At 50.1% G+C, this 27,858-nt stretch overlaps 3 protein-coding genes across 12 annotated transcripts; 2 read left to right on the top strand and 1 right to left on the bottom strand.

The window, feature by feature from the left end:
• Positions 1 to 112: 112 nt before the first annotated feature.
• DNAAF4 (dynein axonemal assembly factor 4) lies at positions 113 to 7,454 on the top strand. 3 transcript variants are annotated; one of them, XM_088148204.1, is made up of 9 exons: positions 113 to 439; positions 527 to 674; positions 780 to 913; positions 1,972 to 2,200; positions 3,128 to 3,273; positions 4,455 to 4,564; positions 5,172 to 5,325; positions 6,425 to 6,530; positions 7,337 to 7,454. In XM_088148204.1, exons 1-9 carry the CDS (start codon positions 317 to 319, stop codon positions 7,435 to 7,437), a joined length of 1,251 nt encoding a protein of 416 aa, XP_088004330.1. In that variant the 5' UTR covers positions 113 to 316; the 3' UTR covers positions 7,438 to 7,454. The 3 variants fall into 3 exon arrangements, with proteins under 3 accessions (XP_088004330.1, XP_088004328.1, XP_088004329.1); XM_088148202.1 differs by having other exon boundaries at positions 113 to 674; XM_088148203.1 differs by lacking the exon at positions 7,337 to 7,454 and adding an exon at positions 6,791 to 7,278 and having other exon boundaries at positions 113 to 674.
• On the top strand, positions 7,337 to 21,748 carry CCPG1 (cell cycle progression 1). Of its 5 annotated transcripts, none has more exons than XM_025171568.2 (10): positions 7,337 to 7,454; positions 9,042 to 9,111; positions 10,244 to 10,370; positions 11,436 to 11,515; positions 12,512 to 12,719; positions 13,945 to 13,995; positions 15,415 to 15,657; positions 18,812 to 18,933; positions 19,333 to 20,753; positions 21,150 to 21,748. In XM_025171568.2, the coding sequence occupies exons 2-10, from the start codon at positions 9,052 to 9,054 to the stop codon at positions 21,331 to 21,333; spliced, it is 2,496 nt and encodes an 831-aa protein (XP_025027336.1). In that variant the 5' UTR covers positions 7,337 to 7,454; positions 9,042 to 9,051; the 3' UTR covers positions 21,334 to 21,748. The 5 variants fall into 5 exon arrangements, with proteins under 5 accessions (XP_025027336.1, XP_088004322.1, XP_088004320.1 ...); XM_088148196.1 differs by lacking the exon at positions 7,337 to 7,454 and adding an exon at positions 8,158 to 8,364 and having other exon boundaries at positions 18,785 to 18,933; XM_088148194.1 differs by lacking the exon at positions 7,337 to 7,454 and adding an exon at positions 8,161 to 8,364.
• On the bottom strand, positions 19,181 to 27,769 carry PIGB (phosphatidylinositol glycan anchor biosynthesis class B). Of its 4 annotated transcripts, none has more exons than XM_088148200.1 (12): positions 27,513 to 27,761; positions 27,305 to 27,422; positions 26,715 to 26,819; positions 26,444 to 26,574; positions 25,897 to 26,037; positions 25,585 to 25,636; positions 24,623 to 24,834; positions 24,272 to 24,336; positions 23,405 to 23,615; positions 22,894 to 23,074; positions 22,139 to 22,281; positions 19,181 to 21,707 (listed from the first exon to the last, which is right to left on the bottom strand). In XM_088148200.1, exons 1-11 carry the CDS (start codon positions 27,740 to 27,742, stop codon positions 22,237 to 22,239), a joined length of 1,491 nt encoding a protein of 496 aa, XP_088004326.1. In that variant the 5' UTR covers positions 27,743 to 27,761; the 3' UTR covers positions 19,181 to 21,707; positions 22,139 to 22,236. The 4 variants fall into 4 exon arrangements, with proteins under 4 accessions (XP_088004326.1, XP_088004325.1, XP_088004324.1 ...); XM_088148199.1 differs by lacking the exon at positions 22,139 to 22,281 and adding an exon at positions 21,897 to 22,105 and having other exon boundaries at positions 27,513 to 27,757; XM_088148198.1 differs by lacking the exon at positions 22,139 to 22,281 and having other exon boundaries at positions 19,181 to 22,105; positions 27,513 to 27,757.
• Positions 27,770 to 27,858: the final 89 nt, after the last annotated feature.

The raw sequence follows: 27,858 nt of genomic DNA, 5'->3' as shown, positions 1-27,858 counted from the left end.
CGCTGGGCTGGCTGGGCTGGGCTCGGCGACGGGTGCCGCGACGCCGTCTGTTTCTTTAAAGCTGCGGCGAACGAGGACTCGCCCCCGGCCCCGGCCCCGGCCTGCCCGCCCAACGGATGCGACGAAACTTCCCACGGCCGCGGAGCCGCGGGGTGTAGGCCGCGGCCGGGAGAAGAGCGCCTGCACACCCCCTCCCTGCCGGCGCATACAGCTCCCGGCAGCCCGCGGGGGGCAGCTTCCGGCGGAAGGCCGCGGGAGGGGCGGCGGCTCCCGACAGGCCGCGCGCCCAGCGTCCTGGCAACGGCCCGCCGCTGCCATGCCGGTCTGGCTGCGCGACTTCAGCTGGGAGCAGACGGTCGAGGCCGTGCGCCTGACCGTGCCCGTGCGGACCGCGCGCCCCCGCCGCGACGGCGTCTTCTGCACCGAGCGGTACCTCAAGGTGGGCGCGGCTGGGCGCCGGGGGGGGGACGCCGCCCCGCGGGGCCGCGGCGGACGCCGAGTCACCCGCTCCTGCCCGCTCCCTCAGGTGAGCGCGCCCCCGTTCCTCTTCGAAGCCGCGCTCTTCGCCCCCGTCGACGCCGAGCGCAGCCGCGCCGAGATCCGGGATGGCTGCGTCTCCTTCACGCTGCTCAAGAAGGAGGCGGCCCCGTGGGCGTCCCTGCTGGCGGAGGACGGTGAGTCCCTGGCCCGGCCCGGGCGCCCCGCGGCGGGGAGGGGTCCTGCCGCAGCCCTCGCTGCGGCCCGAACCTTTCCCGGCCGTTCGGAACGGCTTTTTTCAGGGGGCGAGGCAAAGATGCGGGAGATCCGCGAGGCGGCGCTTCGCGAAGCTGGAGAGCAGGCCCGAGCGAAAGCGGCGGCGACATCTGCCGAGAAACGGGGACGCGGCAAATTTGCCCTGGAGGCCGCCATCAAGGCAAGTGAGCGCCCTCCGGGGGGGGAGGGGAGCACCCGCGAGCTCCGGGGGCCGCAGCTGCCCTCCAGCCTTTGGACTCCGGGCCATCCTTTCGCGGCTCCTCCCCCGCTGTAGGAAAGTCTGCTGTCTGGCCTTCTTTCTGTGCCGGCCACCGAGCCACCTCTTCCGCAGTACCGTTCCTCGAATAAGGGCTCCTTAATTACACGCTGAGATAATGTTCATCCAGTTCTTTACCATCCTGTTGTGCCTAAGCCCTGCATTTTATTGGTCCTGTGTTTCACATCTGAACTCCCATAGCCTCTGCTTAGTTTTTCCTTCTCAAACCAGGGCAGCCTCACCCCCTGATGCCCTTTCTTATCGTAACTCTTCTCGAGTTTGGGTCAGCTGGCCCTCTGTTCTTTCTACAACAGTTGAATTCCAATTCCCTTTGGCCCATTACGCTTGTTTCCCCACATCTCTTCGTAGTCCTCAGCCTCCCAGCCGATCTCCTCTTTTCTTCCTCCCTCCCTCTCCTTTTCATTTGAGCGGAGCTCTTGCCTTTCCTATCACTCATGTGAACGTCTAGTCTCTCCTGCTTCACTTTTCTTCTGAAGCACTAGTAATGTATGCTGTATATGCAGCTCAGAGTCATTTGTGACTGGAGTAACTGATAGGCCTACTGAAATCAATGAATCAACAAATAAAAGGCTAATACAGAAAGACTTGTGGGAAAGAGGAGGCATTATTCTCTCAGCAGGCAAATAGTTAAAACTACTTTAGCTGTTCAATGACTGCCACTTGCTGTGAGAGAAATCGCTTCGGGTGCATTTCTGCAAATCCACGTGGGACTCGGGCGATGTTGTAGGGAAGAGATGCAGGTGAGTCTGAGCTTTGTGACCTGAGCTGGGCAGGCTGTTCCTCCACTTCTAGATTCTGCCTGACATTTAGTACCCCTGTGGCCTTCTGAAGACAGTATCTCTCCCTGTTTTAATTACCTCCCTGACAAGGAATCAGAAAGGAGGACGTTTACCCCTTAACACAAAAATAATTCTAGAATGAATGTTCTGTAATTCAAACAGCTAGAAGAAGCAGAAAGAAAAAGAATAGAAGAGCTGAAAGAACAGGAACGGAAAAAAGCCACTGAGGAGATTGAGACATGGAAAAGGCAGAATGAGATACAAAAGAAAATACATACCAAGTGCCAATTGCCGGATAAAAAGACAGAAGTCCCCAGAGAAACACAGGGGTACTGGAATTTGGAATCTTTTGCTGGAAAGGGAGCATCCAAGTCAGGAGCATTAACTAAAGGTACAACGTTCTTATTACGTTACCATATGGACATTACACGTTCATTCATGGGACACTGCAATCCTTTTGCTTTACTCTGGCTGTTTTTATTTATTTAAAATATTTACTTATTTAAAATTTGAAAGCCTCCCATGTTGAATTCCAGTATATGCAATCACAACATATGACAACATGGACTAAAACCATACCCCCTTCAAAAATGCACTAATGCTAATCAGAAGCATTATTCAAACAATGCTGACCATATAATTATCAATTATGGTAGTGCCTTCTGTTTGGCAGCCCAAGCAAAGGGTTACAGTTTGAGGCAAAAGCACTGGTGGGGCCATTCAGTCTCCAAACTCTGCTTCATGGTCTGCAGTGGGAAAACTTGTGATAGGTAGAGAGCCATGGAGATGACCTTGGGGAAGCCAGGCCGAGCCTGTGACAGTTATATAAATAAAACATACTTTAACCCCAGGCAACAGCAAAAGCAGCTCAGACTGACTCCTCCCTAACTCACTATACTATAAGTGGGAGAGGGGGGTAAAACTCAGTGGGACTTTCAAGATTCTGCTACTGTAGCCTATTTCGATAAAGTATAGTTCCATTCAGATTTCTGGGATCTGTTTCCTGACCTGGCCTCCCTCAAAGGGTTGGCATGATGTAACTGTACACCATCAGCCCCGTATTCTTTTTGTTGTTTTCCCCCCATCTACCCAGGACACAACTCCCATAGTAGTACATTCCAGGAATGCCTCATAGTGATACAAGATTCGGTTTTGTTTAAATCCGCACAGGTTTGTATCTCCAGACTTCTGCAATAAAAATATCAGAAAAAGGAAACACATTTATATCTGTGGCTAGACTCCTTTTTCTCTCCTATTTTTACTTTTAACTGTGAACAGAAATATAACATTAAATGGCTTTTATGTTTGACTATTGCAGCTAGAAGTTCTGGAAATATATTTTCAGAGAAGATAAAGGAAGACTCAGTTCCTTCTCCACGCTCTCCTGGAAGCATTATGATAAACTTTACGCCTCGTGTCTTTCCAACAGCCCTTAGAGAATCCCGGATCCCAGAGGAGGAAGAGGTAGGGGGCTTGGCTGCTTTGGGCCTCAGAGGGCTGGTCCTTCCGTGGGGATGAGCCTGTTGTGTCAGGCAGCACACACAGGGCAGTGGCAGCATGTTACTGGAGAAGAGCTAGTGCTTGCTTCCCCCACTCCTTTCAGGTGTACTTACTTTTAGCATAATATCTAATTTTTCCCAAGGTTGAAGAAATATTCAGTGTCCTTGCGTGGGAAAGGCACCACTCTCTTTCCCTCTGGCAGCAAATTTTCTTGGACCAGCCCTGGTGGTGTGGTTTCAAGGCGTACCTCCTAAAACACTGAGGAGCTGGAATGTCTTGTGAAGAGCAAGGTTTTCCCAGTTGGCATTCTCCCTTCCCCCCCCGCAAAACTGGAATAAATGGTCCCCAATATTTCATGAGGTGTGGCTTGAAGCCATAGTGCCAGAGAAAGAGGATGGTCCTGGGAAATACTCAGGCAAAGAAGAGGTAGCTGTTAATGGTGATGTGGAAGGCACCAGGAATGCATCTTTAACCCCATTGTATCACCTGTAGAGAGCCACAGAGCTGACCTCAGAGAAACTCTGCAGAAGCAATTACAGAAGCATAAGTATATTTCCAGGCAAACATACAGAATCTATTTCCTGACTGGGCCTGCCTAGAAGGGCTGGCATCACCTTACCTAGCAATACAGTGTTGGAGACAGAAAGCTAGGAAAATGCCAAATGCCAAAGTGCGTGTATTAAGTGTAACCTCAATATTTAAGGGGAAGCAACGGAGGAAGACCAGTTACGGAGAGAGATTTTATGATTTCTATGTATGCTGTGCTTCACTGTGCTAATTGCAGATTACAAAAATAAGGAACCTCTGTAAAAAGTTTTAACTGCAAACCTTGTCATAAACTAGAGAAAATACAGCATATGACGACTACAGAGAAATGTTGTCATTTCTCTTCAGAGATTCCTTTTCTGTTACAGAAATCCCAGGAGAAGAGGCAGTCTCAGCAAAGTGCAGGGTGTCAACCGCAGTGAGCTTCAATAGTTGGATGGAATCTTTTCAGCCTCCCTCAGTGGAATCCTAGGGCTGGAAGGACTTGTTTTTAAGCCATGTCCTTCTTACGGTTTGCCTAAAAACATCTAGTAGCCTTTGTGGGATACAGAGCACTGGGCTGACCTAGCTGACGTTCTGTATGTGTCTTTTATTTGCAGTGGCTATGTAAACAAGCAGAGGCTCGCAGGATAATAAATGCAGATATTGCTGAGATAGAGGATTTAAAAGAAGAGGAAAAGAACCCAGAGTGGTTGAAAGACAAGGGAAAGTGAGTTTAGAATGGGTGTCCCAAAGATGCTCTCCAAAACCTGCTGTGGCTTAGAATTGGGGGAGAAGAGGGAATTCAGTGCCAGCCAGTTTGCTGGGTGCCAGTATGCGTGTTTATTACTACATAGCCTTCTCTCTCCTGCATTCTTCTTCCTTAAATGGGGCCAGAATGGCAACTCGTTCTCACTAAAAACCTGGGTGGTGCCCTCTATAATGGCATTTTGAAGGCAGTCACAGCATAACTCTTCCACTGGGTTTTTCATTTATTATTATTAAGTGGGGTGTTTCATGTATGCACACCAAGGTAAGGTGGTTAGGTTATTGTTTCTTTGGTTTTAAGAATTCTGTTTCAGTTTCTTGTAAACCACCAGGAGTCCTTGTGGAGTCAGTGAAGTGTGTGCATGCGCATAAGTATGCTGTCAATAAACAAATAAATACATTTGCTAAATCACAAAGCCCTAAATATGTTCAAGTTCAACTCTTAATAAGTAAGTGGGTGGTTGACACAATCAGTTTCTGGTCCTTTAGTAAAGACCTTGAAGTTTTAAGTCCTGTTGGAAATGGAGTAGCTATTCCTTTGTTCACATGCATCTTTTTGTTTTTTTTAGTAAAATGTTTGAAACTGGTAACTATCTGGCTGCTGTCAATGCTTACAACTTGGCAATTCGTATTAATAATAAAATACCAACCTTGTATTTGAATCGAGCTGCTTGCCACTTGAGGCTGAGAAATCTACATAAAGCAATTGAGGATTCCTCTCAGGTATTTGTTTCTGGCCTGTGGCCGATGTTTCCACTGGATTCCCTTTTCTCTTGTCCTAGACTGAACACTGGAATATTCTCTTCGACATTATTACCATACAGCATTAGCTAATATTTCTGGAAAATGTATCAACTCCTACTTGTGCATAAACAAAAGGTGAAAATGAAAATCTGTCACCAAAACATCGCAATTAATGTCTCATTTTCTGTCTTGTAGTTTGCCTTGAAAATTTTTAAAATGTGGCTGTAGTATGATATGGTTCCTTCTTTGATGCAAAAATCTTTTGTAAAATGTTTTTTTTAGAACTCTGCGGGGTATGGGTTTTTAAATAAATCCTATCCATTGATTTGGAAGCTTCAACATAAATGTTTTAATACGTAAACATATCAACGGATGTGCTAAGAGCTGGAAAGCTTCAGAAAGCCTAGAGAAAAATTAGAAGAGAAAGCCATCGGAGATCTCTCCTGACACTTCCCTGTTTGGCTGCTAGGTGTCCTACCCCATGACTTTGCCCCAGAGTCTGTTAATTAAAACAGAAACAAGCAGGCAAAGTACAAAGCAGGACACCAGCCATTTTATTTCTAGGAACACCAGGGAAGTGCCAAAGACACTTTGTGCACACCTGGCCAGAAAGAAGACAAAGTTTGGGCGCGGTAACAAGGTTTTCCTTGTCTTACCTGAACGGTACAGGTTTATTTTCATTGTCCCCTCAAATCGATTAGTAAACAAATGCTAATAGAACAGCACATGGTTAACAGCTTTTATGTGCAGCATTTTCTACTTATTATATAGACATCATTAGCTTCTGAGAGGTTTAAGCAGATTAGTTTAGATGGACTGAAGACACTTGCTGCTTGTGGTTTCTGATCATGTTGACTTAAAAAAAGGCATATTTTCTCCATGGAGATAAATTCCACTGAAATTTAGGGAGTGCCTTTTGTATCAAAGATAGACTTACAAAGCTTCCACTACAGGGTGCCTTTAGAGAGGATATATTTGTGCTTTTGAACCTAAGTGATGCACTTGCAAACAAGGACTGGTGTTAGCTCAGACTCCAGGTCATACGGAATCTGTATATTTGTGCATTTCATTTTGCCAGGCCTTGGATTTGCTAACGCCTCCTGTTTCCAACAATGCCAAGGCAAGAGTGAAAGCTCACCTGAGGCGTGGGACAGCATTATGTGAACTGGAATTGTATGCAGAAGGTAAGGAGAGGGAGTCTTTGAAAGGCAAAAACCTCTACTTTTATTTATTTTTGTTCCACTATGTTGCTGACATTTTCTCCTTACAAAATGGGTTATGTAGGCTTTACGCACAGTGTTTCTTGAAACCAGCAGAAATGAGCCACTGTACTGAGAATATTGTTTAGGTAGAATATTTCAAGTTACTGGAAATCTGGTGGGAGTGGGGGTGGGGATGGGACTTCTCCTCCTCCGTCAAACTCAGAATCCTTTCCTTTTCCAAGGGCAATCCTGGGTGAATCTGCTGCCTGTTAAGCTTCATTAAGAACTTGATCAACTGCTTTCTCGTATCAGTCTTTTATAATTTCTACTGTGTCAAAAGGAACAGTGGCCATTCCTTTCTTCTCCTCTCCATTTATGTTCTTCACTGTTATTATCTGCAAAACGTGATTTGGGAATCTAGCTTATGATTTTACAAGTATTTATAAAATGCTAATTGTGGGGATGTTTCTATTCAGAGTGAATTACTTGTATTCTACTAAAGAGTCTTAGTATTCTACTAAGAGGAGTCTGTGTTTCCACAACAGTCAGTAAAAATGACTTCACATACCGAAAAGTTGAGAAGCTCCAGCGCCCCATACTTAGAACGTCCTGGATGACTTATGTCAGTGCCCGAGGAGTTCCATTCTGGACCCTTATCACCCGGGCTTACCTGGGAGTAATGCTATTTTGGGGAGGGGAGTGTTAATGCTGTTACATAAATATACCATGTACATAGAACATGGTGTGTGGCTTCAATCCTAAATGATGGATGCTAAAATTTACTCTAGGCCTTCAAGATTATCTCGCTGCTCTCAAGATTGAGCCTACAAATAAAAATATAGAAGAAGATGCTGAGAAGATTCGGTGCATAATTCAAGGAAATGAATAACTAGAAAAGTTGTTCTGGTAATTTTGAGGTTAATCTTTGGAAGATTTTTTTGTTTTGGGTGTTGTCCTCTTCCGCTTGGATATCATTATTAGAAAGTAGAGTGAGTGGTGGTGGTGGGGGCGTTAAATGCAGATCCTGTGTGTCCCCCCATGGAAAATGCTTCGTCACCCTTCATTAAAATGAGTTGCGATACAGCCTCCCTCTCCTCCGCGCGTGGAGGAGGTCTGCTCTTTCCCGACGCGACGGCGCGCGGGCTCTTCGGGCGACGCTCGTCCCTCCTGCGCGGAAGAGGCCGAGGACTAAGGCGGGGGCGCGGGCGGCGGCGGGTCGACGCCCGTGTTGATCCGGTTGTACTGCGGCGGCCCGGTGGCGGCCAGGCGGGTGCTGAAGGCGCTGTCCCGCGGGCAGAACCGGCAGGGCGCCATGACCGAGGTGGGCCGCAGCGCGCCGTACTCGCTCGCGGCGGTCTTGTACAGCAGCGGCAGCGGCGCGCTCAGGCGCGTGCCCGTCAACAGCGCCCGCGCGTCCCGCAGGCACGTGAATACCGGGTTGCCCGGGCTGGCGCACGGGACGCGCCGTGCGGCGAGCGGCGGCGCTCCTCCCTCGGAGGCCATCTGAGCCCGGCCCGGCCCGGCCCGGCCCGGCCCAGCGGCAGCGGCAGCGGCAGCAACCGGCCCTCCGCGTCGCCACGGGAACGGCTCGGACCCGCCCTTTGTTGACGCGCGGCGCCCGCCCTCGACCGCGCTCCCCCCTGGGGCCTGTAGTCCCGCAGCGGCTCGCCTTCCGCAGCGCCGGGCGGAGGCGGACTACGCTTCCCGGCGTGCGCCCCGCGGGAGGCGCAGGCGCAGCGGCGTCGCCTTTCCGGCCTCTTGTGTGTTGTGGCGAAGGAGGGGAGGATCGCCGGTCGCTGCGCCGCCGCCCCGCCAGGTAGGCCGGCCGCGACCCCGGAGCGTGGCAGGTCCCGCGGCCCCTGGTCGAGGGGCGGAACGGCGGCCGTGGCCGGGGGAACGCCACCGGCCTGCCCCGCGAAGAGCCGACGGTGCCCCTTTGCCGGCGGGAAGTGCGGCCAGGCCGGAGGGGGCGGCCGGCGGCCGGGCAGTGCGGGGAGGGGGGCCGGCGGCGTCTTCCCGTCCTGCCCAGGAACAGGCGCGGGGACGGAGAGCCGTGGCTCCCCGGGGCCTGGATGGGGCGACGGCCAGCCGGTGGAAGAGGGAGCGAGGCCCGCTCGTCCCCAGGGAAGCGCAGCGGTGGAGAAGCTTCTTCGAGTCCGAGGAGCCTCCGGGCTCGAGGGGAAGGCGGCTGGGCCGGGGGGGCGGCGCCGAAGATGAGTCCAGGAGGGGCTGGGTCCCAGCACCCCCCCCCCCGGGGCCGCGCTCCCTCCCGCAGCGGCTGCTTCGGCTTGGGACAGGCGACGGCCACGCGAAGCGGGGGCGGGACGCCTGTCTTCGGGCCCCCCAGCGCGGTCTCATTGGAAGGTTCTTTCCTGGCAGCTGCCCAGATTCTGTTTCTGGCGGGGAAGTCTAAGAGTTCAAGAACATTGGTGCCCATAAGAAGGGCGCAGCATTCATGTTTCAGCTATAACTTCGTGTCTGTTTTACTTTCAGCTTCTTGAAAATGTCAGAAATTTCCAGCGACAGCGACTCATCATGCGGCTGGACAGTTATCAATCACGAGGTACTTGGCAGATGTGTACGTTAGGGTCAGGGGTCATCTTCCCTTGCTGTGAAGTCGGGTAGGAGCATCCTTTGTACCCTTGTGGGTGCTCTGTCCCCGGGCCGAATGGGTCTCCAGAAGAGAAGGGGCAGGATAATGCCGGTGCACACTGGAGGAGTGCCAGGATCTCTGGCAAAGCGCTTCTTGTATCAGGCAGAGTAGAAAATGTTCCTGGTGCTGTGGAACTGCTGCTGCTGCTGCAAAAGAACTTTACTGGGACAGTCAGGAATTTACTGGGATGTAGACCTCTGACAGCTGGATTTTTTCCCAGCCTTCTCTCTCCCCACCCCTTCTGTAGAATCTGTTGAGCCCGAAGGGCGAGTGCAAGGAATGTGCCAGTCAGATTCAGGCCCTGGTCCTGAAAAAAGACCCTTTGCCTTTCAGCCAGCAGATCCCGTTTCTTAGCAACAGGGCACTTTCTGCAAAGGCTCTTGAGCGCAGCTTCATTGAAGGCAACCCCATCATGCAGTAGGCAAAGCATGCCCACTGTTGGGCTTTTTCTTGAGCGTTCCTGTTAACGTTTACTTAAAACTTCTGATATCTTTGGCCACATTCTCTAGTGTTTGGGAGAAGCAGATCACCCTGCTCTGGCACCTGTGAGCTGTTCATATCAAAGCTTCTGAAGGTGGGCATCCCTGCTCTTCAAGCAGCACAGTCCATTTGAGGCAGTCAGGACTTGGGAGGACCCTGTCGTGCTGCACAAAAGAAGGCTCTGACTTAACAGAGATTCAAAGGACCAAAGCAAGCACAGACCTGTATGAGCTAGGGTGGTGGGGAACTGTGGGCGAACCTAATATAAGATAAAATGATAGAGGAGAGGAAGAACAGCTCCTTCGCGTCATGGTGTGTTCTCTGGTTTTCAGATAGATCAGGAAAGCCATTTGGAGTTCATTTCCAAGGTTCCTGGTTGTTAAAAGCTCACCTGCAGCTCAGGGTCTCACAAGCATCCTGCCTGTGCACTGTTAGTCACCCATCCCTATTCTAAGGTTCCAGTGAGGTGCTGGTTGTGGAACACCAGGGGACTCTTTCCAGAGTTTCCAGCTCAATCTTCTAAAATTTTTGCAGTTCCTAGTGAGTGTATTTGTGTTTTTAGGGCTCCGACATCGAAGCAGTGGCACCTGACTCTGACAGTGCAAGTGGCCATGAGGAACTGGCCTCAGAGGAATTTCCATCCCTAACCCAAGCAGAGGACCAGCGAGAGCAGGCTGCTAGCCTGCAAGGTGAGGCTGGAACACAGCCTGGGCAGTGTGGTCATTTGGGCCACGGTGCTTCTGGGAATTGCGTGGAAGGATTGCTGAGCCAACCAAGAGATGTCTGGCTACATGAAAGGGAAGGGGCTTGAGGTTAGGGTGGAGGTTTTGTTCTGACTCAGGCATTTGAGGATAAGCTCTGCAATGATCTTCTCTGCAGAGTAAACAGGCTGGTCGTTGCTGGGGGTAGGGATGGGCAGCATTAGCAGCATCAGAGCAGGCCCATTTCCAGAGTTCCAGTCGCTAGTTTGGGACTAGAACGTGGATTGCAGACACTGTGTCAGCCACAGAGATAAAGTCTGATTTGTAAGTATCATTACCAAGCTGTTGCTCTTTAACAGTGACTGCTCTTCCCGTGGCCAGATTCATGTATGATTGATCGATCAAATTTATACAGCCGCCCATCTCACAAAAAGTGAGACTGGGTGGCGTACAACGGTCCAACAAAGCAATAAATATATAAACAATTGTTACACAAAATCTTTGTATAGTAATTATTAAAAACATTGAAAACAATAAAAATAGAACCAAAACAGAGAAGGAAAATAATAGGTGAAGGGATGTTAATAATAGAGTCTTTTCACTAGTTCACCTGTCCCCTGGGGTCCTCAGACCTGCTGACACAACCAGGTCTTGAGGGAACCTTAAACTCTGATCTCATCACTGGGGGGAGAAGATTCCACAATGCGGGCACCACAACAGAAAAGGCCCACTGCCTAGGGCCTGCCAAACATAGCTCTCTAAATGCCGGAACTCGTAACGTACCCACTCTGCTAGATCTAGTGGTACAGGCAGATGAAATCAGGGAGAGGCGGTCCCTCAAATAACCAAAATAACGGGTAAAATGGACATATATGCCACATAACTGATGCAACCCTGTCCAAGCTCTGCAGGGGAAAGCCGTGATAAGCCCACTTAGATTGGCCTAAGCAGTATGAGCGTGCAAGTACATGCACATGCATGGGGAAAAAAGGGTCATTGGATAGCTCTGTGTGTAATGTTGACCTTGTATGTCTTTATCCTTTGCTTCTACAGCTGACTTTGGCCAGGGTGATGTATCACTGAAAAGAGCTACAAACCAGCCCCCCGTGGAGCCCAGCGAGCTGGTTCCTGGGGTAAGTCATGATTCAGCAAAGGGCTTGGAAGATCATGTGCTGGGGACAAATGCCTCTCATATTTGTAGCTATTAGCAGAAAGGTGAAACCCAGCTGGTGGCCTCTTTGGAAGGGCTTGTGCAGAGAGAGGAGACCCAGCTGTTCCTTCCCTCCCTGCTGTGTTGCCCTGTTCTGAGTCAACAGGCTCTCACCTTGCTGGAGGATTCCCTGGGAACATCTCCCAAATTAAAGGGTACCAGGTGTAGATGCTCTACTCTATTCTCTGCTGGGATTTCTCTGCAAGATGCTGTTCAAAATTTCTGGAGGTTCCAGCTAGGAGAAAGTTGCAATTCTAGGGGCCATAGGAGATCAGGTTCTCTCCTCTCAAGGGTAGTTGGGAAGTTGTCACCCATGGAACTGCCACTGTGTTTCCTACTCTGAAAGTGGGAAAGGCCTGGTGTGCTGGGAAGGCCCTTCTGTGCCCTTGGCATCTTCGGAACAAATCTTGCCCACCTTACCCAGCCCTGGTGTGGGTGCTTTTATGTTCAGCTTGCTAGGTCTTGGAAGCCCCCACCCCCCTTGGCTTTCTCTTCCAACTGATAGGACTGCTCTGTAGGTCAGTGAACAAGCTGTAGAAGCCAGGCCATCCATCTATATACTCTCAGTTTCAGAGTGGCTTAATATGTGGTGGACATTTCCATTCAAATTATCACGCAACACCTCTGTGAACAAATTTTTAGAAAAAAATATTCAATTTCTCAATTCTGGGAAGACTGTTGTAATATTAAAAGGGAAAAAGGGCTGGGGGGGGGGAGAAACATCCATTTAACTCCTGAATTGCATTTGCCAATCTAGTTTTTAAATGCAATTTTTCATTTGAAATTTATAAGAAATATTTGTAACTTTCAAGTATTTTTCCAAGACTTTCTGTAAAAGAAAAAACAAGGCACTTGCAAAAAAAAAATTTAATTTTCCAAACTGGTAATAAAATGCCACTCATTTAACATTATATCCAAGGATGAGAAAGAAAAATTGCTGGATGAGACTTCCTGTGTGGGGGCAGTAAGTGATGATTCAGACATTGTGACTCTGGAGGTGCCGAAGGTGGAAGAAGTTGGAAGCCAGGAAGAAGCTGCCTCGGGAGATGAGGAAGGCCAAGCCTTGGAGAATTTCAACATGGGTTCCTCTTCCAGCAGCCAGTACACTTTTTGCCAGCCAGAAACAGGTATACAGAGTTCTTCAGTCTCTTGAAACCAGGCAGTATTCTGTGGAGAAACTGAACGTGATGAAAGTGACAGTCCTCAAACATTTGCCCCAACCTGGTGTATTTCCTCGAGTTATTTGGTTAAGAATAGGAAACTGGTTTTCGCCCTAACTCTGTTGAGCATTAGAAATAGCTCATGTTTTTGGCTCCCTGAAGTTATGTGTTGTTAGGGCCCTTTTTTAAAATCACTCCCTCTCCCTCTCCCTGGAGAAACTTCTGTTTCATCATATTATTGAGTGTGGGGTTCATGCGGCTCACTGTTTAGTCTGTTGAGCACCCTGAAAGATGCCACAAATTAGACAGAAACTCTGCTCTCTGATTAAGAGAGAGTCCCTCAGAGTTTCTTAGCTGTGTTAATCTGGTAGAGAGGCCTTGCATCGAAGGGTCAGTCCCGTGCTCCTTGGCCACCTCTGAAAAAAAATGCTATTCTGTGCACAGGGCAACTAGAGGTGAGTCTTCATTATGGAGACATGGGACTCATCCAGCAAATAATCACCCACATCATTTAAAATAAAGGTTGTTGGGTGTTTTACCTCTGTTGGGAAGCAAGAAGGAGCATAAATGAGTATTTCTAAACTCTTATTTAGAGCTGTAGCTCAAAGTTAATATTTAACCTCAGATAAATTTCTTGATTCACTGAGTTCAGATCTGCTCTCTGGTCTATAACCTCTCAAATAGCTGACCTCTTCTAATCACAGCCTATCTGGAATTGCATGTTTTAAGTCAAATCATCGCTGGCATTAAAACAACTTTTCCTCCTCATGTTTTCCTCCTCTTCAGCCTGTTCTGGGAGCAGATGCAGACTTGGTGACTGTCAGATAGGTTGATAAAAACAGGGTGATGGGAGTTGTAGTCTAGCTAGCACCTCTGAGGGTCCTGCAGGCCAGCAGCAGCAGCCAGCGGGCTTTGCCAGCAGGTTCTTTCTTAGCCAAGCCTAAACTGTAGCAGGTGAGCAGTGGCCCTTTGGCAGTGTCTGGAGTCTGCACGGAGAGGCAGGGTCCTCCCTGCGGACCACAGCTTGGCTGAGCTTGAGTTCCCAGCTGCTGCTCTGGGGCTCATCGTGAAAGCCTGAATAAGTCCCCGGCCAAGAACCATTCACTCCCCTTGTCCATAGAACGGGTTGGCCTTTTGCTGTGTCCTCTCGATCAGAGGTTAAAATCTCTTCCTTCTGTTTTGTATACAAAAGCCGGTTGGTTGGAGCAGCTTTGGACGGTCCCGCGGTGTGTGAGTGGATGGGGTAAGCAGCTGAACCAGCCAGTGGCCGGCCTCCCGCTCCTTGGCATGACGGCCGGGGTTGGGGCTTGCTTTCATGCTTTCTAGCCCTTTTGAAGAAGAGAGGATGCGTCCCCCCCCCACAAGAAAGAATTCTTGGGGGATATGTTTGTGGGGGGGGGGATGGAAGAGAAGGCCTCCCAGAAGGCGCTAGGAGGTGGTTTCTTGGGTGAAGCCAGGGCTGTTTCAGCAGCCTTTTCCTAAGCAACCATAAGAGCAGTCCGCGGTCTTGGGGCAAATTAAAAGACTAACACATAAACTCTAATTCAGAAACCAAAATGTACCTGCGTTAGTGGGTCATTATAAGAAAATGCATCCCCCCATTCTGTTGCAAGACCAACAGCCAGACTTTTAGCCAGCTTCTTGCCTTTGGTTTCTGACTTGCTGTTTATGGTGTGCGTGTATGTGCATCCACGCGTGTGTATACTCATGCGGTTTTCCAAGTGTGGGTGTGCTTAATGTAATCCCTTGCATAATATGAACACTTACCTAGATCACGGGGCTTCTCATGCTGGCCTCCTGTCCCTTAGGGATGGTGCAAGCTTTCTGTGACTGGAGAGGGAGACACACTTCCCTGAGAAGCACTTCCCAGCCCCTAACCAAATGGGAGCACTGGACTGGCCTTGCACCTACGAGGCAGAGAGAACGGAACGAGGAGGCAGGCTCAGGGGAGCATCCCCCTCAGCTGACCAAGCAAGCAAGAGGGAGGAAGCGGCTTCTGCAGCAATCTGGCCTGGTTAACCCTTAGTGTGAGCAGTGTCAGTGACTTTTGGTCCTGCTTTAGCCCCTCAGAAAGTTTGGCCTTGCCGTGCCCCTCAGCTGGACAGCGGTCTCTGGGGCTCATGGGGCCCAAGACTGGCCGAGTTCTCTTCAGAACTGCATTTGCCATGCATCTGGCACAGCAGCTCCTCTCCATATGGTGCTGGGTGTGGTTTAGCTGCCGGTTGAAATATGTGACACTAAATAACGTTGGATATGAGCTGCATTAAAAGATATCGAATGCTTGTCCCTTTGAACAACGACATGCATTTCTGCCGGAGGCCAGTTTTTCATTTATAAAAGGGCACCAATGTGAAGCAATTGGACAATACAGGACCTGCTGAGAATTTAGCTCCAGAAAGCCTGGAAGTGGCACTAAAAGCAAAGCGGGGCACTGAGAGTTCCGATTTCCGCTTGACGGCCTGGCCACTGCAGCCCAACAAACGTAGAGATGCATGCGATGTCCTCTGAAGCACAAGGGGAGGCGGTGGGCAGAAGGGTTGCTCCCTCTGACCTGTGGCAAGGAGCGTGGCCCACCCGCCTGGGAATCCTCAAGTCTTGTGGGAAGATGTGCCGGGGTTTGTGCCAGGAGGGCCTTTGTTTATTGCCTGCATTTGTTGTCCAGTTTTTCCGCTGCAGCCAACTGGTGAGGAATCCAGCAGTGATGAAACCAGCCACTGCCCCAGCCCTGCCTTGAGGCGCCGGCGTGCAAAGAAGAGGCTGCTCTCAAGTTCAGAGTCAGAGGAAGGCCTGCCGCCTCACGACCTAGAGATCAAGCAGGCCAAGCACCTGCTGAGCAGCGGCCTGAACAGATGCATTATCCTTGCCTTGGTGATCGCAGTCAGCATGGGGTTTGGGCATTTCTATGGTGAGTGCAGCGGGGGACGCGTAAGGGTGGGGATGGAGAACACACGGCAGAACAAAATGCTCCCTTTCTGGTATTTTAAGGGGCAAAATAGGTGCCTGAAGCTTTGGAAATGCTGAGGACCCCTGTCAGGGGCCTCCCACAGCCCAGCACAGCCTGCAAAATGTAAGGCTGTTGCATTTTCTGTATACCTTGCCTTGATGTTGGGATTGATGGCCCTTGAAAGCCACTTATGCACAAGGTTAAGACTATAGTAGAAGAGCAGCCTTGCTCAAGCATGTGCCACTTTGCAGCCAGCAGGAGAGCTGGCAGAGCCTTGGGGTGAACTGCTGGACTAGTAGTGGGGAGACCCACGTTCACGTCCCCTCTGTGCCACAGAAGCTTCCTGGGGGATTTTGGGCGAATCGTTCTCTCGGCCCAGTGAGCCTCACAGGGCTGATTCTGTGGGGAAAAATAAGAGGAAAGTGTAGTGTGTACACTGCCCTGAGATCCTTCAGGAAAGGCAGGTTATAAAACAAATAAAATGCAAGACCTAAACTGCTGGGAAAGAGGCTTTTTCTTCCAAGTGAGCAAAGAAATAAAAAGGGTAGTTCAACGTAGCGCTTAGCACGTGGATTTGGCTTGGAGAGATCCAGGTTCCAGTCCTTCTCACCAATTCCCTATTGGTTGCCAGTCAGCCAGCAGCTGTCTCTTGTGGGATAATCCCCTGACCTTCTGGGAGGAAAACTGAGATATACATGGGGTAAAGGTAGGCAATTTCTGCAGTGACGGCTCAGGAGATAGCACCAGTGCCACCGACTTGGCAGCGGTATTGAGCTAAATCCAACATTTCTAACTGTCTGCCCCATCTCCAGAAATATTTAAGGATTAGATGCAGAATGCTAGTTCTCTTTACAGCTAGTTGGAGTAGAGGGAATAAGTGATCCATGTGGGCTCCATACCTGCCTCTCCAAGGTATTCTGGGAAATTTTCCAGGGGCTCCAGTCCCAAAGAGTGGGGTTGCTTCCAGCCCCAGCCAAGAGCTTGTAGGAAAGGCCATTCTCCAGAGGCAGGGTAAGCAGAGCTTATGAATCCAGCAACCTCATCCTTGTACTCCTGATACACATCATTTTATGTGTTGCAGGGAACACTTTTCCCCAATCAGCCATGGACCACCTTTGGGTGTTCCGTGTCATCTTCTCTTTATTCACTTAATTACTAAAAACAAAACAATTGAGAAACATATCTTCCAAAATCTTCCTTCAGATGGGGACCCAAATTATGGGTAAAATTCTGGTTTCCTAACGGACCAGCTCAACCAGCTTGGAATGAAGCAGCATAGAAATTTTTAGATCAATAGATAGAGTAGTGAGTATTGGTTTCTGGTGGTCCCAGATTCTGGTTTGGAGGCAGAAAACATCATTACAATATCATCTGAGTAAAGCTGACATCCATCTGCTACTTTTGTCCTTAGGCAAATTTGAAGGTAAGAGACATGATTGAAATGTGTTGCTGTGAAACTGAGCTTAGGCTCCTTTGCCAGATATGCTTGGGTGGTGTGTGTGTGGTGTTTTTTTTTTAACTGTGGGTGAGGTAGCCTTTAACCATGCTTACCATGCTTTCTCCTGGGATGTCTATCTGGCCTAAGGTCAGTTCTGCATCTTCACTGGGAGAAATCAAGTTTCCCTTCCCTCAGTGCTGTGTCTCCCATGTGTTTTTGGTAGTGGCTGCAGCTCCTTTGACACAAGTAGGTCTTTTCCGTTTGCTGGGGCATTGCTGCATGAGCTTCCTTAACTAAGAGTGCCTGCTGCACATGGCTGTGAGCCAGAGATGCTTCAGTCACTGACAACATTTCCCATAAAAAAGCACATCAGTTTTCAGGTATCACCCATCCAGGTTAACGCAGCTTGGTATAACCACTGTTCTAAAGAGGGCTGGTATAAGCTTGCCCCCAGTTTACTCTCTTCTCAAAATAGGCATTAAGCATGTGATGCTGGTTGCAAGATTGCATGCATCCCGCTTTATCTGTGCTCTCATATTATACAATCTGCTGCTTTAACAATGGATCGAAACATTTGCCATTGTTTGAAACCTTCATTTTTATTAAAGCTGAATATTTCAATCTGCTCTGGAGGTACTCCTCAACTTATGACTATGATTGGGACTGGAATTTCCATCGCTAAGCAACGCGGCCATAAAGTGAGATGTCACATGACAGCATCACTTAGCATCCACAATCCCGGCAGTCCCTTTGCCATAATTAACTGAAAATTGTAGGTCATTAAGTGAGTACCCAGCCCAATCCAAGCCATTCCAGGCTTGGTCCTTCCCAGCCCCGAACCCCAGTAAGGGAGGGGCTGCCTCCAACTCCCTCACCCTTCTATCTCCCCCCTCATCTCTGCCCTTCTGGCTGTCCTGCGCCCTGCCTCGTGGAGCAGTGAGTAGCCCCAGAACTGCGCGGCTCTGGGGCTGCTTGTTGCACCCCGGGAAGTCGCAGCCACCCTTGCCACCTTGCACTCTGAGATCCCTGCCAACCTATGCTCTGCCACCCCAACTGACCTTCACTGTCTTCTTGCTCCAAAACGCCCCTTTACAAAAAGCTCCAGGGCGGGGCAGGGCTAGGCTGGGCTTTTGCTTTGCACTACCAAAAAAAAGTCAAAAGCAACCCAAGCAACAACACACCAAAACGCCCCTTTGTGCCATGTGGCTGAGCTGGGCTGAGCTTTTGGCTTTTTTCCCCCCGCAATGCGAAACAAAAGCCCAACCCCACCCAGGACCTTTTTGCAAAGGGGCTTTCCAGAGCAAGAAGACAGTGAAGGTCAGCTGGGGCAGCTGAGTGCAGGGGGTCAAGAGGGCATAGACTGGGGGGAGTTAGGCAGGTGGGGGGAGTTGAAGTGCCCCTGTGGTCGTAAGTGCAGGCAGGCTCCCAAGCGCCCGAATTTTGATCACATGACCACAGGGGCACTGCAACAGCTGTAACTTTGAGCACCAATCATAAGTCAGTTTTTCCAGCATGATCATAACTTCAGTCACTGAATGAATGGTCATAAATCAAGGACTACCTGTACCAGGTCATAGTTTGGTTTATAAAACTGAAGAAAATGTGGACATGTTTCTAATAAGCTGCTTAACGTCCCGTTTTTCATGTCAGATAAAAAAGAAAATTTTCTGTTTCAAGGTACAGTTCAGATCCAAAAACGGCAGGAACTGGTGGAGAAGACTCACGAAGATGAACTGAATGATATGAAGGGGGATCTTTTGCAATGCCAACAAGAAGAAGGAAGTAAAACACAGTGTGGGGTAAGGAGAATGTTTCCATTCCCTGCAGATTGAAAATATCTTTTTGAGCGTTTGCCCCATTACATTACAAGGTTTTGCGGCTTTGTCACCTCAAGTAGCCAGAGACAAGCTAAGGCATTCCATCCTGTTTGTGGTCCTTCATTGATCTCCAAAACTACAAGTCACCAAGTCTGAGGAAAACATGAAGCCAAGCCTCATACTGAAACACAAAGTTGGGGAGTTGCACCTCATTTCCTTTCTCTGCAGAGGGAGGGAGGGAGGGAGGGAGCCTTCCTGCTCTCTTAATACTGCTGCTGCTGCTAAATTGTCCCCTGTTGGTTAGGGCCACATTCTCTTTTTCCCTTGTTTTTCCACCATCAGAACTTCTGTGCAACTTGTCTGCTTTCTTTCTCCACCCAGTCTCTGAAGGAGGGCCTTGCAACTTGCTTGCTTGCCACGGAGATGGAAAAGAAGTCCTTTGACTCTCAGAAATATCACCTTGCTTCAGAAAATCAGCACTTGAGGGAGTCTTTACAGAGGGAGGAAAAAGCATTGGCATTGTTACAGGAAGAGCTGAGGAAGCTGAGGGAACAAATAAGACACTTGGAAAGCAAAGGCCCCATCCCAGAGTCACTGATTGTGACTGAAAATCAAAAACTCAGAGCACATTTGGAGGAGGAAAAACATAGACTGCAGAGTTTTATGAAACAAAAGGAGACGTTGCTGGCCGAAGCCCAGATGCTGAGGAGGGAGCTCGACAAAGAGCGTCAAGCGACGGTAGCCCTTCGGGAAACACTGGAAGAACTGAGTTCTCAGCAAGTGCCACTGGAGGCAGAGGCCAGCTCACGCAAGAGCCAAGAGGTGGAAACTCTGCGAGATATGTTGACCGAGCTGGAGAAGAAGCTCAGCTTTGAACAGCAGCGGTCAGATTTGTGGGAGAAACTGTATGTTGAAGTTAAAGATCGTGCAGAGAAGCAAGAGAGAACAGAAAAGGCCCAGAAGTCAGCTGGGAAAGGAGGCAGCCCAAGTAAAGCCAAGCCAAAAGCGACCTTCTTTGGTTCTGTAAAAGAAACGTTTGATGCTATGAAGAATTCTACCAAGGAATTTGTACGCCACCATAAAGAGAAAATCAAGCAGGCCAAAGAAGCCGTGAAAGAGAACCTGAGAAAGTTCTCTGATTCTGTCAAGTCGACCTTTAGACATTTTAAGGACACAACAAAAAATATCTTTGATGGAAGAGAGAAGAAAAGGTATGGCGACAGAAGACACGAGACTAACAGAAAAGGGAGGACGATGCATCAGGCAGACGGTTCCCACGAAGGGCCAGTGAAGCCAGCACACCACAGAGCCCCGGGGAGCCAGAGGCATTTCAGCCGCCAGAGAGAGTCTGAGGATGCCAGGCCCCTTTTGCCCTTGTCTGCAGACGCTGCTTCCAGGGAGTGTCCCAAAGGCCCTGCAGGGAGCCAGAAACACCACACCCTTCTAAAAGGATGTTCTGGCATTTTTGACTGTGCCCACCAAGAATTTGTTAGCCTCTTTAACAAAGTACTGGATCCTATTCGGGCTGATGAATTTAATCAATTAATGCACAAATATTTGCAGCAAGAAGTAAAGAACTTTCATCACTGGCGAGAACTGGAGATTTTTGTCAACAAGTTTTTCTGCAATGGTGTCTTCATCCACGACCAGATGCTGTTCTCAGACTTTGTCAGTGACGTCAAGGACTATCTTGAAGACATAAAAGAATACCAGAGACACAGTGACAGAGCGTTTGAAGACTTGGACAAATACATATACCAGTACTACTTTCATTATGATCAGTTACCTCAGCACGCACCCAGGTGAGTGCAAAACATGGCCAATTCTTGTTATTTATATGGGGCCAGGGAGAAGATCACACACCTTTCTGCTCAGCACACGGGTGGGGTGGGGCTTGGTCATAGAAATGCCTCCATAAGGAAGGCCTCTCTCTAGCGGAGAGGTGAAAAAGAGGGCACAAGTTCCAGGGAAAATTGGTCTGATGCCGTTTCTTCACTCCATTAGACACTAGCATCAAAAGCATATTAAATGATCAAGGGAATCCAGAGTCTTTGTCAAAAGCAGCTTGCTGGCCTCCCAGATGGTTCTTTCCAATGAGTGGAGGCAGGCTCATTTGACGAGTTGAGTACCCAGATTTGAGGCTTTCAGGTAGGAAGGCATTTGAAGGGCACAGCCTGCTTTCTGTCCTTTCTTTCCAGCTATCCCAGGAAGACGTCCTCTTTTGCACCCCCTTACAGCCCTCAGCAGGAAAGACACGTCCCCAAGCACCAACAGCGTTACAAGAGGGAAGGCCGATGGCAAAAACAAGGGCGCGGCAGTGGAAGGCACACAGCAAACCTGGAGATAGAAGTGGGCCGACTTCCTTTTGACCCCAAGTACTGAAGGGTCACATGGAGCCCTGCAGGCTGGCAGCAAGAGCTCCTGGTCAGCCACCGGGAGAGCTTTCGTCAGGGCAACTTAAGGCTGGCTTCCGTCAGCTTCATCTCCATCTTTCTTCCTGCCTTGCAGTCTTTTTGGGAAGCATTAATTGGCTGCTTTCTACTATTGAAATAAATAAGCAGGGTAAGCAGTAGTTTTAGGCAAGTTGTAAAACAAGCTTTTTTGCACTTGTTGGTACTTGATTCTGATATTACGTGGGACTGATTTCATCTCATGCTCTCCAGAAGCACATCTTTTATAGCTGTTTAATTATTCTGATTGCGATGGGATTGTGTGGCTGCCTTCTGATCATCTTGCTTTTAAATTTTCTTGCACATCTGTACATTGAAAAAAAATAAAGAGGTGGTTCCAAAACGTCGATTCATAGAGGTTTGCATAGCTGCATGTTTTCTGAGCAGATCTGACGCCTTAGCAGACAAGCCACAGAAGGCAGCCTTTGCCACCGCAAAGGTGCTGGTGCCTCCTCCCCCCGCCGAGCGAGCCCAGAAGCCGTATTTCGGACCTACATCTGGGTATACTCAAGGGCAGGGGCTGCTGCTTTGCTGTTCCTCCTGCATCAGCCCCGCCTGTTCATCTCTTAACTCAGTTTGGCCAATCTTCAAAATAATTTTTTGAATACATAAATGTGGCTTCCAACTCGTCCTTGAGGCAGATGGGTGTGAAAGAACATGGCAGCTTTTACATAACTGTTTGAAATCAGAAATGGTGATATTTCCTGTAATTAAAAATACAGTTAAGGATTACTTACACTGCATCTACTTTGAAAAATGTTCATTCGATACACAATTTGGAAAGCTGCAACGAGACTAGTAGGTTCCCTCCTCTCCCCAAGTCTTAAGCAGTTATTCAAAGGGTGAAGAATGGTTTTGAAACGAAAGAGTGGTATTCTTCCTGATGGATCAGAACAAAATCATATGATGGAAAGTATCCTGAATGTTGTTGATGAGCCACTAAGTAAGAGAGTCGGTTCTTAATGAGTTTAGTTGCATTTATGACTAGGTGGAAGAGGCTTCTGCCTACTATTTTGCTCTTCACAATAGAAAAGGTAGGAGAGATAATTAAAAACTCCACCAAATGAAGATAGTTTTGCCTTATTGCAGAAATGCCTCAATAGCACCATCTCTTTTCTGCGAGCAACTCAACACTCCTACAGCTGTATGACAAAAGACTGAGTGCTAAAGTGAGCTGGCAAGATTCAAGCCAACTCAGTTGAAGGGCAGGGATACCCAAAAGTCTGGATTATTCTAAAGGAGACTGATGTTTATCATAGGCTACAATCAGGACGTTCAGCAGACACAGCTGTGAAGGGGGCACTTTGTGGTGGGCTCCTCCACCAGAATTGGTCTCCTTGGGCAGACTCTGCATCCCCAGAACTGTCGGGGCACACCTGCCATCTTTGGAAATAAGGCTCCCTGCTGAAGCTGCAATAAGCCATGCTGAAAAAGGACCCCAAGACTTCAAAACATGGGTTCTGCTGATCAGGAGACTTGGGGGCTTCCATACCTGCTCAAGCACGTTGAAGAAGACCAAGTGGGAGGGTAGTTGTGTAGCATTAGGAAACTCTTCGCTGAGCCACTGGAGAGGGCGAGAGTAAAATAAGTCAGCTTCATCAAGATAGTTGGTTCTTCCCGTCAAATCTGGAGGGCACTGAAGAAATCTCAGTTGCAGTGGACAGTGAATATGGCTAGGAGCAAAAAAAACAACGGTTAAGAAGGGAAGCTGGCTGGGCTGACATTCCTCCACTATGCCTGCCCAGTTTTTTTTCATTTCTGCTGAAAAAGCACCACAAGGGTGGGGGCAGAGATGGGAAACTTATCTCATATGCCAAAGGAATTGTGTCTGCAAGGCAGTGACCCAGAGAGGCTCCCGTCTTGAAATAAAAATGCAAGGCAGGCTGCCTCCTGGAACCCGGGTTTCATGACGGGGGAGGCAGGAAGACTCTCAGCCTTTGGGAAGTGTGTTTCAGTGCAGGAAGAGGACCCGCTGCATGGTAGGCAAGAGCCTTTGCCTTTACCTGTAAAAAGGAGTTGAATGACAGGGCATTAGCAGGAGAATGGAGGACTGCCCTTGGGCCAAGGGGCTGCAGAGCTCCCGGAGGTAGACCATCACGTCAAGAGTGCCACGCTGATGCACCAAACCAGTGTAGAGGGCAAGGAGCAGGTTGGAGCTCAGCAAGAAGGAAACGGCAGCCCTTCTCCACCTCTTCAGCCGAGCCAGCGAATGCCCTAGGGAGAGCAGGGACAGCTGGATGAGTGAGCTAGTCATAGACCAGATTGTAGACACCATCCAAACCGCTGCTCAAGTGAATCTGAATTGGGAAGGAACACTGTTTCAGTTTTCAGTTTTCAGCTGGCAAATAATCGCCTGAGAATAAGGGCCAAACACAATGCAAACACCTGCAGGTATTGTCACTTCAGGCTGTGGATTACTGGAATGAATATGACAACCAAAATACCAAGAGAACAAGGAAGGGTCTCCCTATGCCAGGAAACTGAAGTCTCCAGTAGGGGGAAAGCTGCCACGGCTGCCGCACAGATGGTCAGAGTTAGCAAAGATCCATGGGATGGGGCCCTTGCCGTTTTTACAGAACAGCCTACCAGGACTGCTATCACAGAACAGATGCACACTTTTTCTCCAATTTTACTCCTAGAAGCAAATACTGGCCTTTTTACAAAAGGGGTAATGAAAACATCACTGTGATTTTAAGTCCTTAGCTGGCATACAGAATTTTATTTTCAATGGCAAGAGCGTTTCAGAACTTCCAAAGAGCTCACTTCTATTTCCTCTTTGAAGCACTTCATGTTGTGGCAAAGGAGGTGTCTGGAAAGGAAAAGCCGGGCCCCCAAAAGGACCCCAAGACATTTCAAGCCAAAATGCTTACCACAGAAGAGCATACAGATGGGCAGGATGGGATAGATAAATCGGAATTCTTTGTGATGAAGTATGCTGGAAGAAAAAGACAGGGCAAGGCCATCATGGGCATGCCCTCCAGACCTCTACCTACGTAATTAAGCCCAAAGCTGCCCTCCTCAGAAAACCTGCAAGGCTCCGTCCCGCTGCGGAAAAAACCAGCCTGTGTGCCAGGAGGCTCCCCTTTGCTTGGCTGAAGGGCAAAAGCTGATTAAGCCACCTCTGGTAGGGCAGGGCAAGCAGCACTAGCCTTACATCCGCAGCAGCAACGAGAACACATACATGAACGGGTCTTAATCCCAAAACAGGAAAACGGGTGTACCTGTAGGCTGCCACAGTCCAAAGCACAACCACCAAGAACACCCGATGCTTCCTCGGGGCGTTGAAGCAGCCGTGGAGGAAGAAAGGCAGGTGAGGGCCCAGGACCACTGGCAAGCCCTGGGTGAAATACCAGTGCCAGGAGTGGGATCCGTAGAAGGTGGCCAGATCGTGCAGAACATTAAACTTCAAAAAGTTGAGTGGAACCACAACCCACTGCAGGAATGAGAAATGCAACAGTCAGGCTGCCCCATGATCAGAATGACTGCAAGCTGGGAGCTGTTGCTTCCCCTGCGCTCCTCTTGGGAGGCATTCAGATCTGCCTCCCAAACAGGACTCGCATCACCCAATTCTCCCTTCTACAGACAAGGATCAGGTCTGACTAGAGCCTGGATGGGAGATGACCAGCTTGGTAGGGCTCTAAGCTGGATGAGAAAGTTGAAAAATGCAAGGAGGTACCAGCAATCAAGCTCAAGTTGACTTAAGGGAATGCTGCAGAGCTTCAAATCAGGGCTGGGAGAGAATTTGCTTTGCTCAGCAAGGACTGGCGATGCCCTGATACAACTACATCATTATCCTACACACACGCACACAATTACAGAGTTGGAAAAAGGGACCAGGAATGATGTGGAGTGGAGAGCCCGTGATACCTATCCTGCATTAGTTTGATCCTCAAAACAAGGTCCTGTACTCGAAGTCTTTAACCAGTTTCTCCTGTAAGCCCAGAGCCTTGCTCCTGTTTGAAAATGGTGGTAAAGGAAACAGATAAAAGGGGAGAGAGAAGATAGGACAGCCACAGGAAGGAAAGGCAAGGAAGGGCTGGTGGCCCAGTGCCCATCTCAGTCTTCCTGTAGGCTGTACAGAGAGCAGACGTCGGAGGGAGGCAGTGACGGGCCAGCAGCTCTTCCCAGGCATTTCAGTCCAAGGCTTAGCAATCCTTGGGTGCATCTGAGGACGCCAGCTTACCTTGCCAAAAAAGACCCTGTCAACTACTAACGAACCTCCCAAAGCGATTAGTCTGTTAAAGAAAAAAAGTAACAGTTGCATGGCAGAAAGATGGGTTCCTTCCTGCCCAGGGTCTTCCCCCTCACAAGGCCCTGGATGGTTCACATGTTGTTCCCTGCATCCTTCCACAGCCAACTCCAGTTTGCTCTGCTCTTTCTCACCCACCCCACCTCCAGCACAGCAGCTCCTGGAGTTAAGTGGTGGCACCTTTCGTTTGAAAGGTGAGATGTGCATTGCAGCAATTTTGACAAGATTCAGTAAAGACCCACTCACCCCACTGGAAGGCAAGTGCCCCAGAGGAGACGCCTCTTGTTGGACTCCTTCCAAAAGTGCCAGAGCAGCAGTGGAGCCCACAGAATGGCAGCTGTTGGGCGGATAATGCATGCCAGCGCAACCAGGGCCAGGTAGTGGTGGCTGGAAAGATGGCAGATGGGGAAAGTTCAGGACAGCTCCAGCAAAGCCACTGAGATGGGCTCCCATGCCACAATTCAGCCTAGGGTTTACTCAAATGTAAGGGCACACGGAGCTGCAGCCTTAAAGTGTTTTGTGAAAGCTGCCCTTAGAGAAAGGGAGGAGGAGGACAGAGAAAGGCCAAAGGTCCTTGTGCTTGAGGCTGAAAAAAGCTCAGAGAAAGGCAGAACTTCTCTGAAGAAAACAACAGTATGTTGGGAAACCAACCAAGCACAAGAAACCTTTGTCTGAGGAGGAGGATGACAACAATGACTATTTCTGCAAGGTTAAAGGTTTAATAAAAAACTTAATTTCAAGGTTCAGCTTATCTGTCTCCCCGCCCACTCCCACATGATATAAGGTATCTCACCTGCTCTCCATATTGGCACCTTCCATGGGATAGTAGAAAAGAGCAAAGGTGGTCAGAACCGCTTCCATGGTGTTGCTTAAGGTCCTGGTACAGCAGTACCACGTGAACCAAGAACACAACTGGCAAAAGTACTGGGGACAAAGCAGAAGAACAGCGGGCGTGTGACGGCGTGGCCCAGCCACAGCAAGTCCTCTGACCACGAAGCCTGCCAGGAGACGTCCCACACCACCCGGCTGGCAGAGCTCTCTCTGAGGGGGGAGGGGGAGCTCACCACCCATTTGGCCGTCTCAGCGTTGTCCAGTCGCTTTGCCAGGGAATACAACTTCACATCTGCAAATGCTGCCAGAACTGCCTGGAAAACCCGAGGGAGCCAAATCTGTTCGGGACGAGGAGACGAGACGAGCGTTTCCAAAAGGAGTCTGGCCTTTCGCTAAAAACGCAGCTGTACGCTGACACGGAAAGCTCCCAGGCACGCAGCACTGGAAGCAGGGAAACTGCGGCCAGCGAAGACCGACCGTGGCGGTCCCGCCCTTTGGGACCCTCCCTCCCCCGCCCATCTCCCCCCAATGGGGGACTCTGGGCGACTCACACAAAACGTTAAAACCATAAATAAAGATAAATACTGGGCTCATACATCCATACAATAATACTATATATATATAAATCCTCCCGGGCTGGCCCTGCGCGTCGAAGGCTGCCCTCCCCGCCAGGCCGCATGGCAGACGGCGGGCCGCCTGCCTCGGCCGCGCGCCCCCGGCTCGCCCCGGCCCCCGGGGCAGGCTCCGTGAGGAGAGCCTCCGTGAGGCAGAGCCCCAGGGCCGGCTCCGAGCGGCGCAGGAAGGGGCCCAGCGGTCTGCTCACCAGCAGCGGCGCCTCGTCCTTCGCCAGCAGCTGCAGCGCCTTGTAGAGGCCCGCGAAGAGCAGCGGGTAGAGGGGGCTGCGCAGGCCCTCGGCCCACTCCCAGGTCAGGCTCCCGTATCTGGCGCCGCCGTTAAGGACTCCGCTCGGACGCAGGGGGCCCGCCCCGCCGCCGCCCCCCAGACCCGCCCCGCCCCGCCGCCCAGGATACCCGAAGGCCGCCCGGTGCGCCACCTCCAGCGACTGCCAGTACTCGTCCGGGACGAAGCTGGTCCGCACCGAGAGGCAGCAGGCCAGCCGCAGCGCCAGGCTCAGCGCGAGGAGCCGCCGGGGGGCCGCGGGGCCTCCCGCCGCCCCCTCCCGCCGCCCCTCCGTCCCCCCGCGGCGCGCCGACTTCCGCTTCCGAGGCCTCCCGGCAGGCGCCCCCCCGCCCGGCTCCATGGCGACCGCGATCGACGGGCGGCGGAGGCAAAGGGCGCAGGCGCGGGGGTCACGCGCCTGCGCCGATGCCCCGCGCCTGCGTAGCGGCGGCGGCGGCAGCGGCAGCGACAGGAGAG

Source organism: Python bivittatus, unplaced genomic scaffold (assembly GCF_059951505.1).
Source record: "Python bivittatus isolate LINGU-HERP-01145 unplaced genomic scaffold, Pbiv_v1 ctg000530_np1212, whole genome shotgun sequence".
NCBI classification, from domain to species: Eukaryota; Metazoa; Chordata; class Lepidosauria; order Squamata; family Pythonidae; genus Python; species Python bivittatus.
The sequence above is the reverse complement of the archived record's forward strand: the minus strand, read 5'-3'. Positions and strand labels throughout refer to the sequence as shown.

Bases quoted from the DNA above. Each gene is read 5' to 3' on its own strand.
- DNAAF4 (XM_088148202.1), top strand. From the start codon at position 317: ATGCCGGTCTGGCTGCGCGACTTCAGCTGGGAGCAGACGGTCGAGGCC. The intron at 2,201-3,127 runs GTACAACGTTCT...TGACTATTGCAG, and splicing joins GTCAGGAGCATTAACTAAAG to CTAGAAGTTCTGGAAATATA. The intron at 5,326-6,424 runs GTATTTGTTTCT...TCATTTTGCCAG, and splicing joins CAATTGAGGATTCCTCTCAG to GCCTTGGATTTGCTAACGCC.
- PIGB (XM_088148198.1), bottom strand. From the start codon at position 27,742: ATGGAGCCGGGCGGGGGGGCGCCTGCCGGGAGGCCTCGGAAGCGGAAG. The intron at 27,423-27,512 runs GTATCCTGGGCG...CGGCGGCGCCAG, and splicing joins GCGCACCGGGCGGCCTTCGG to ATACGGGAGCCTGACCTGGG. The intron at 23,075-23,404 runs GTAAAGGCAAAG...TTTTGCTCCTAG, and splicing joins CATTCAACTCCTTTTTACAG to CCATATTCACTGTCCACTGC.
- CCPG1 (XM_088148196.1), top strand. From the start codon at position 9,052: ATGTCAGAAATTTCCAGCGACAGCGACTCATCATGCGGCTGGACAGTT. The intron at 13,996-15,414 runs GTAAGCAGCTGA...TTTGTTGTCCAG, and splicing joins GCGGTGTGTGAGTGGATGGG to TTTTTCCGCTGCAGCCAACT. The intron at 20,754-21,149 runs GTGAGTGCAAAA...CTTTCTTTCCAG, and splicing joins TTACCTCAGCACGCACCCAG to CTATCCCAGGAAGACGTCCT.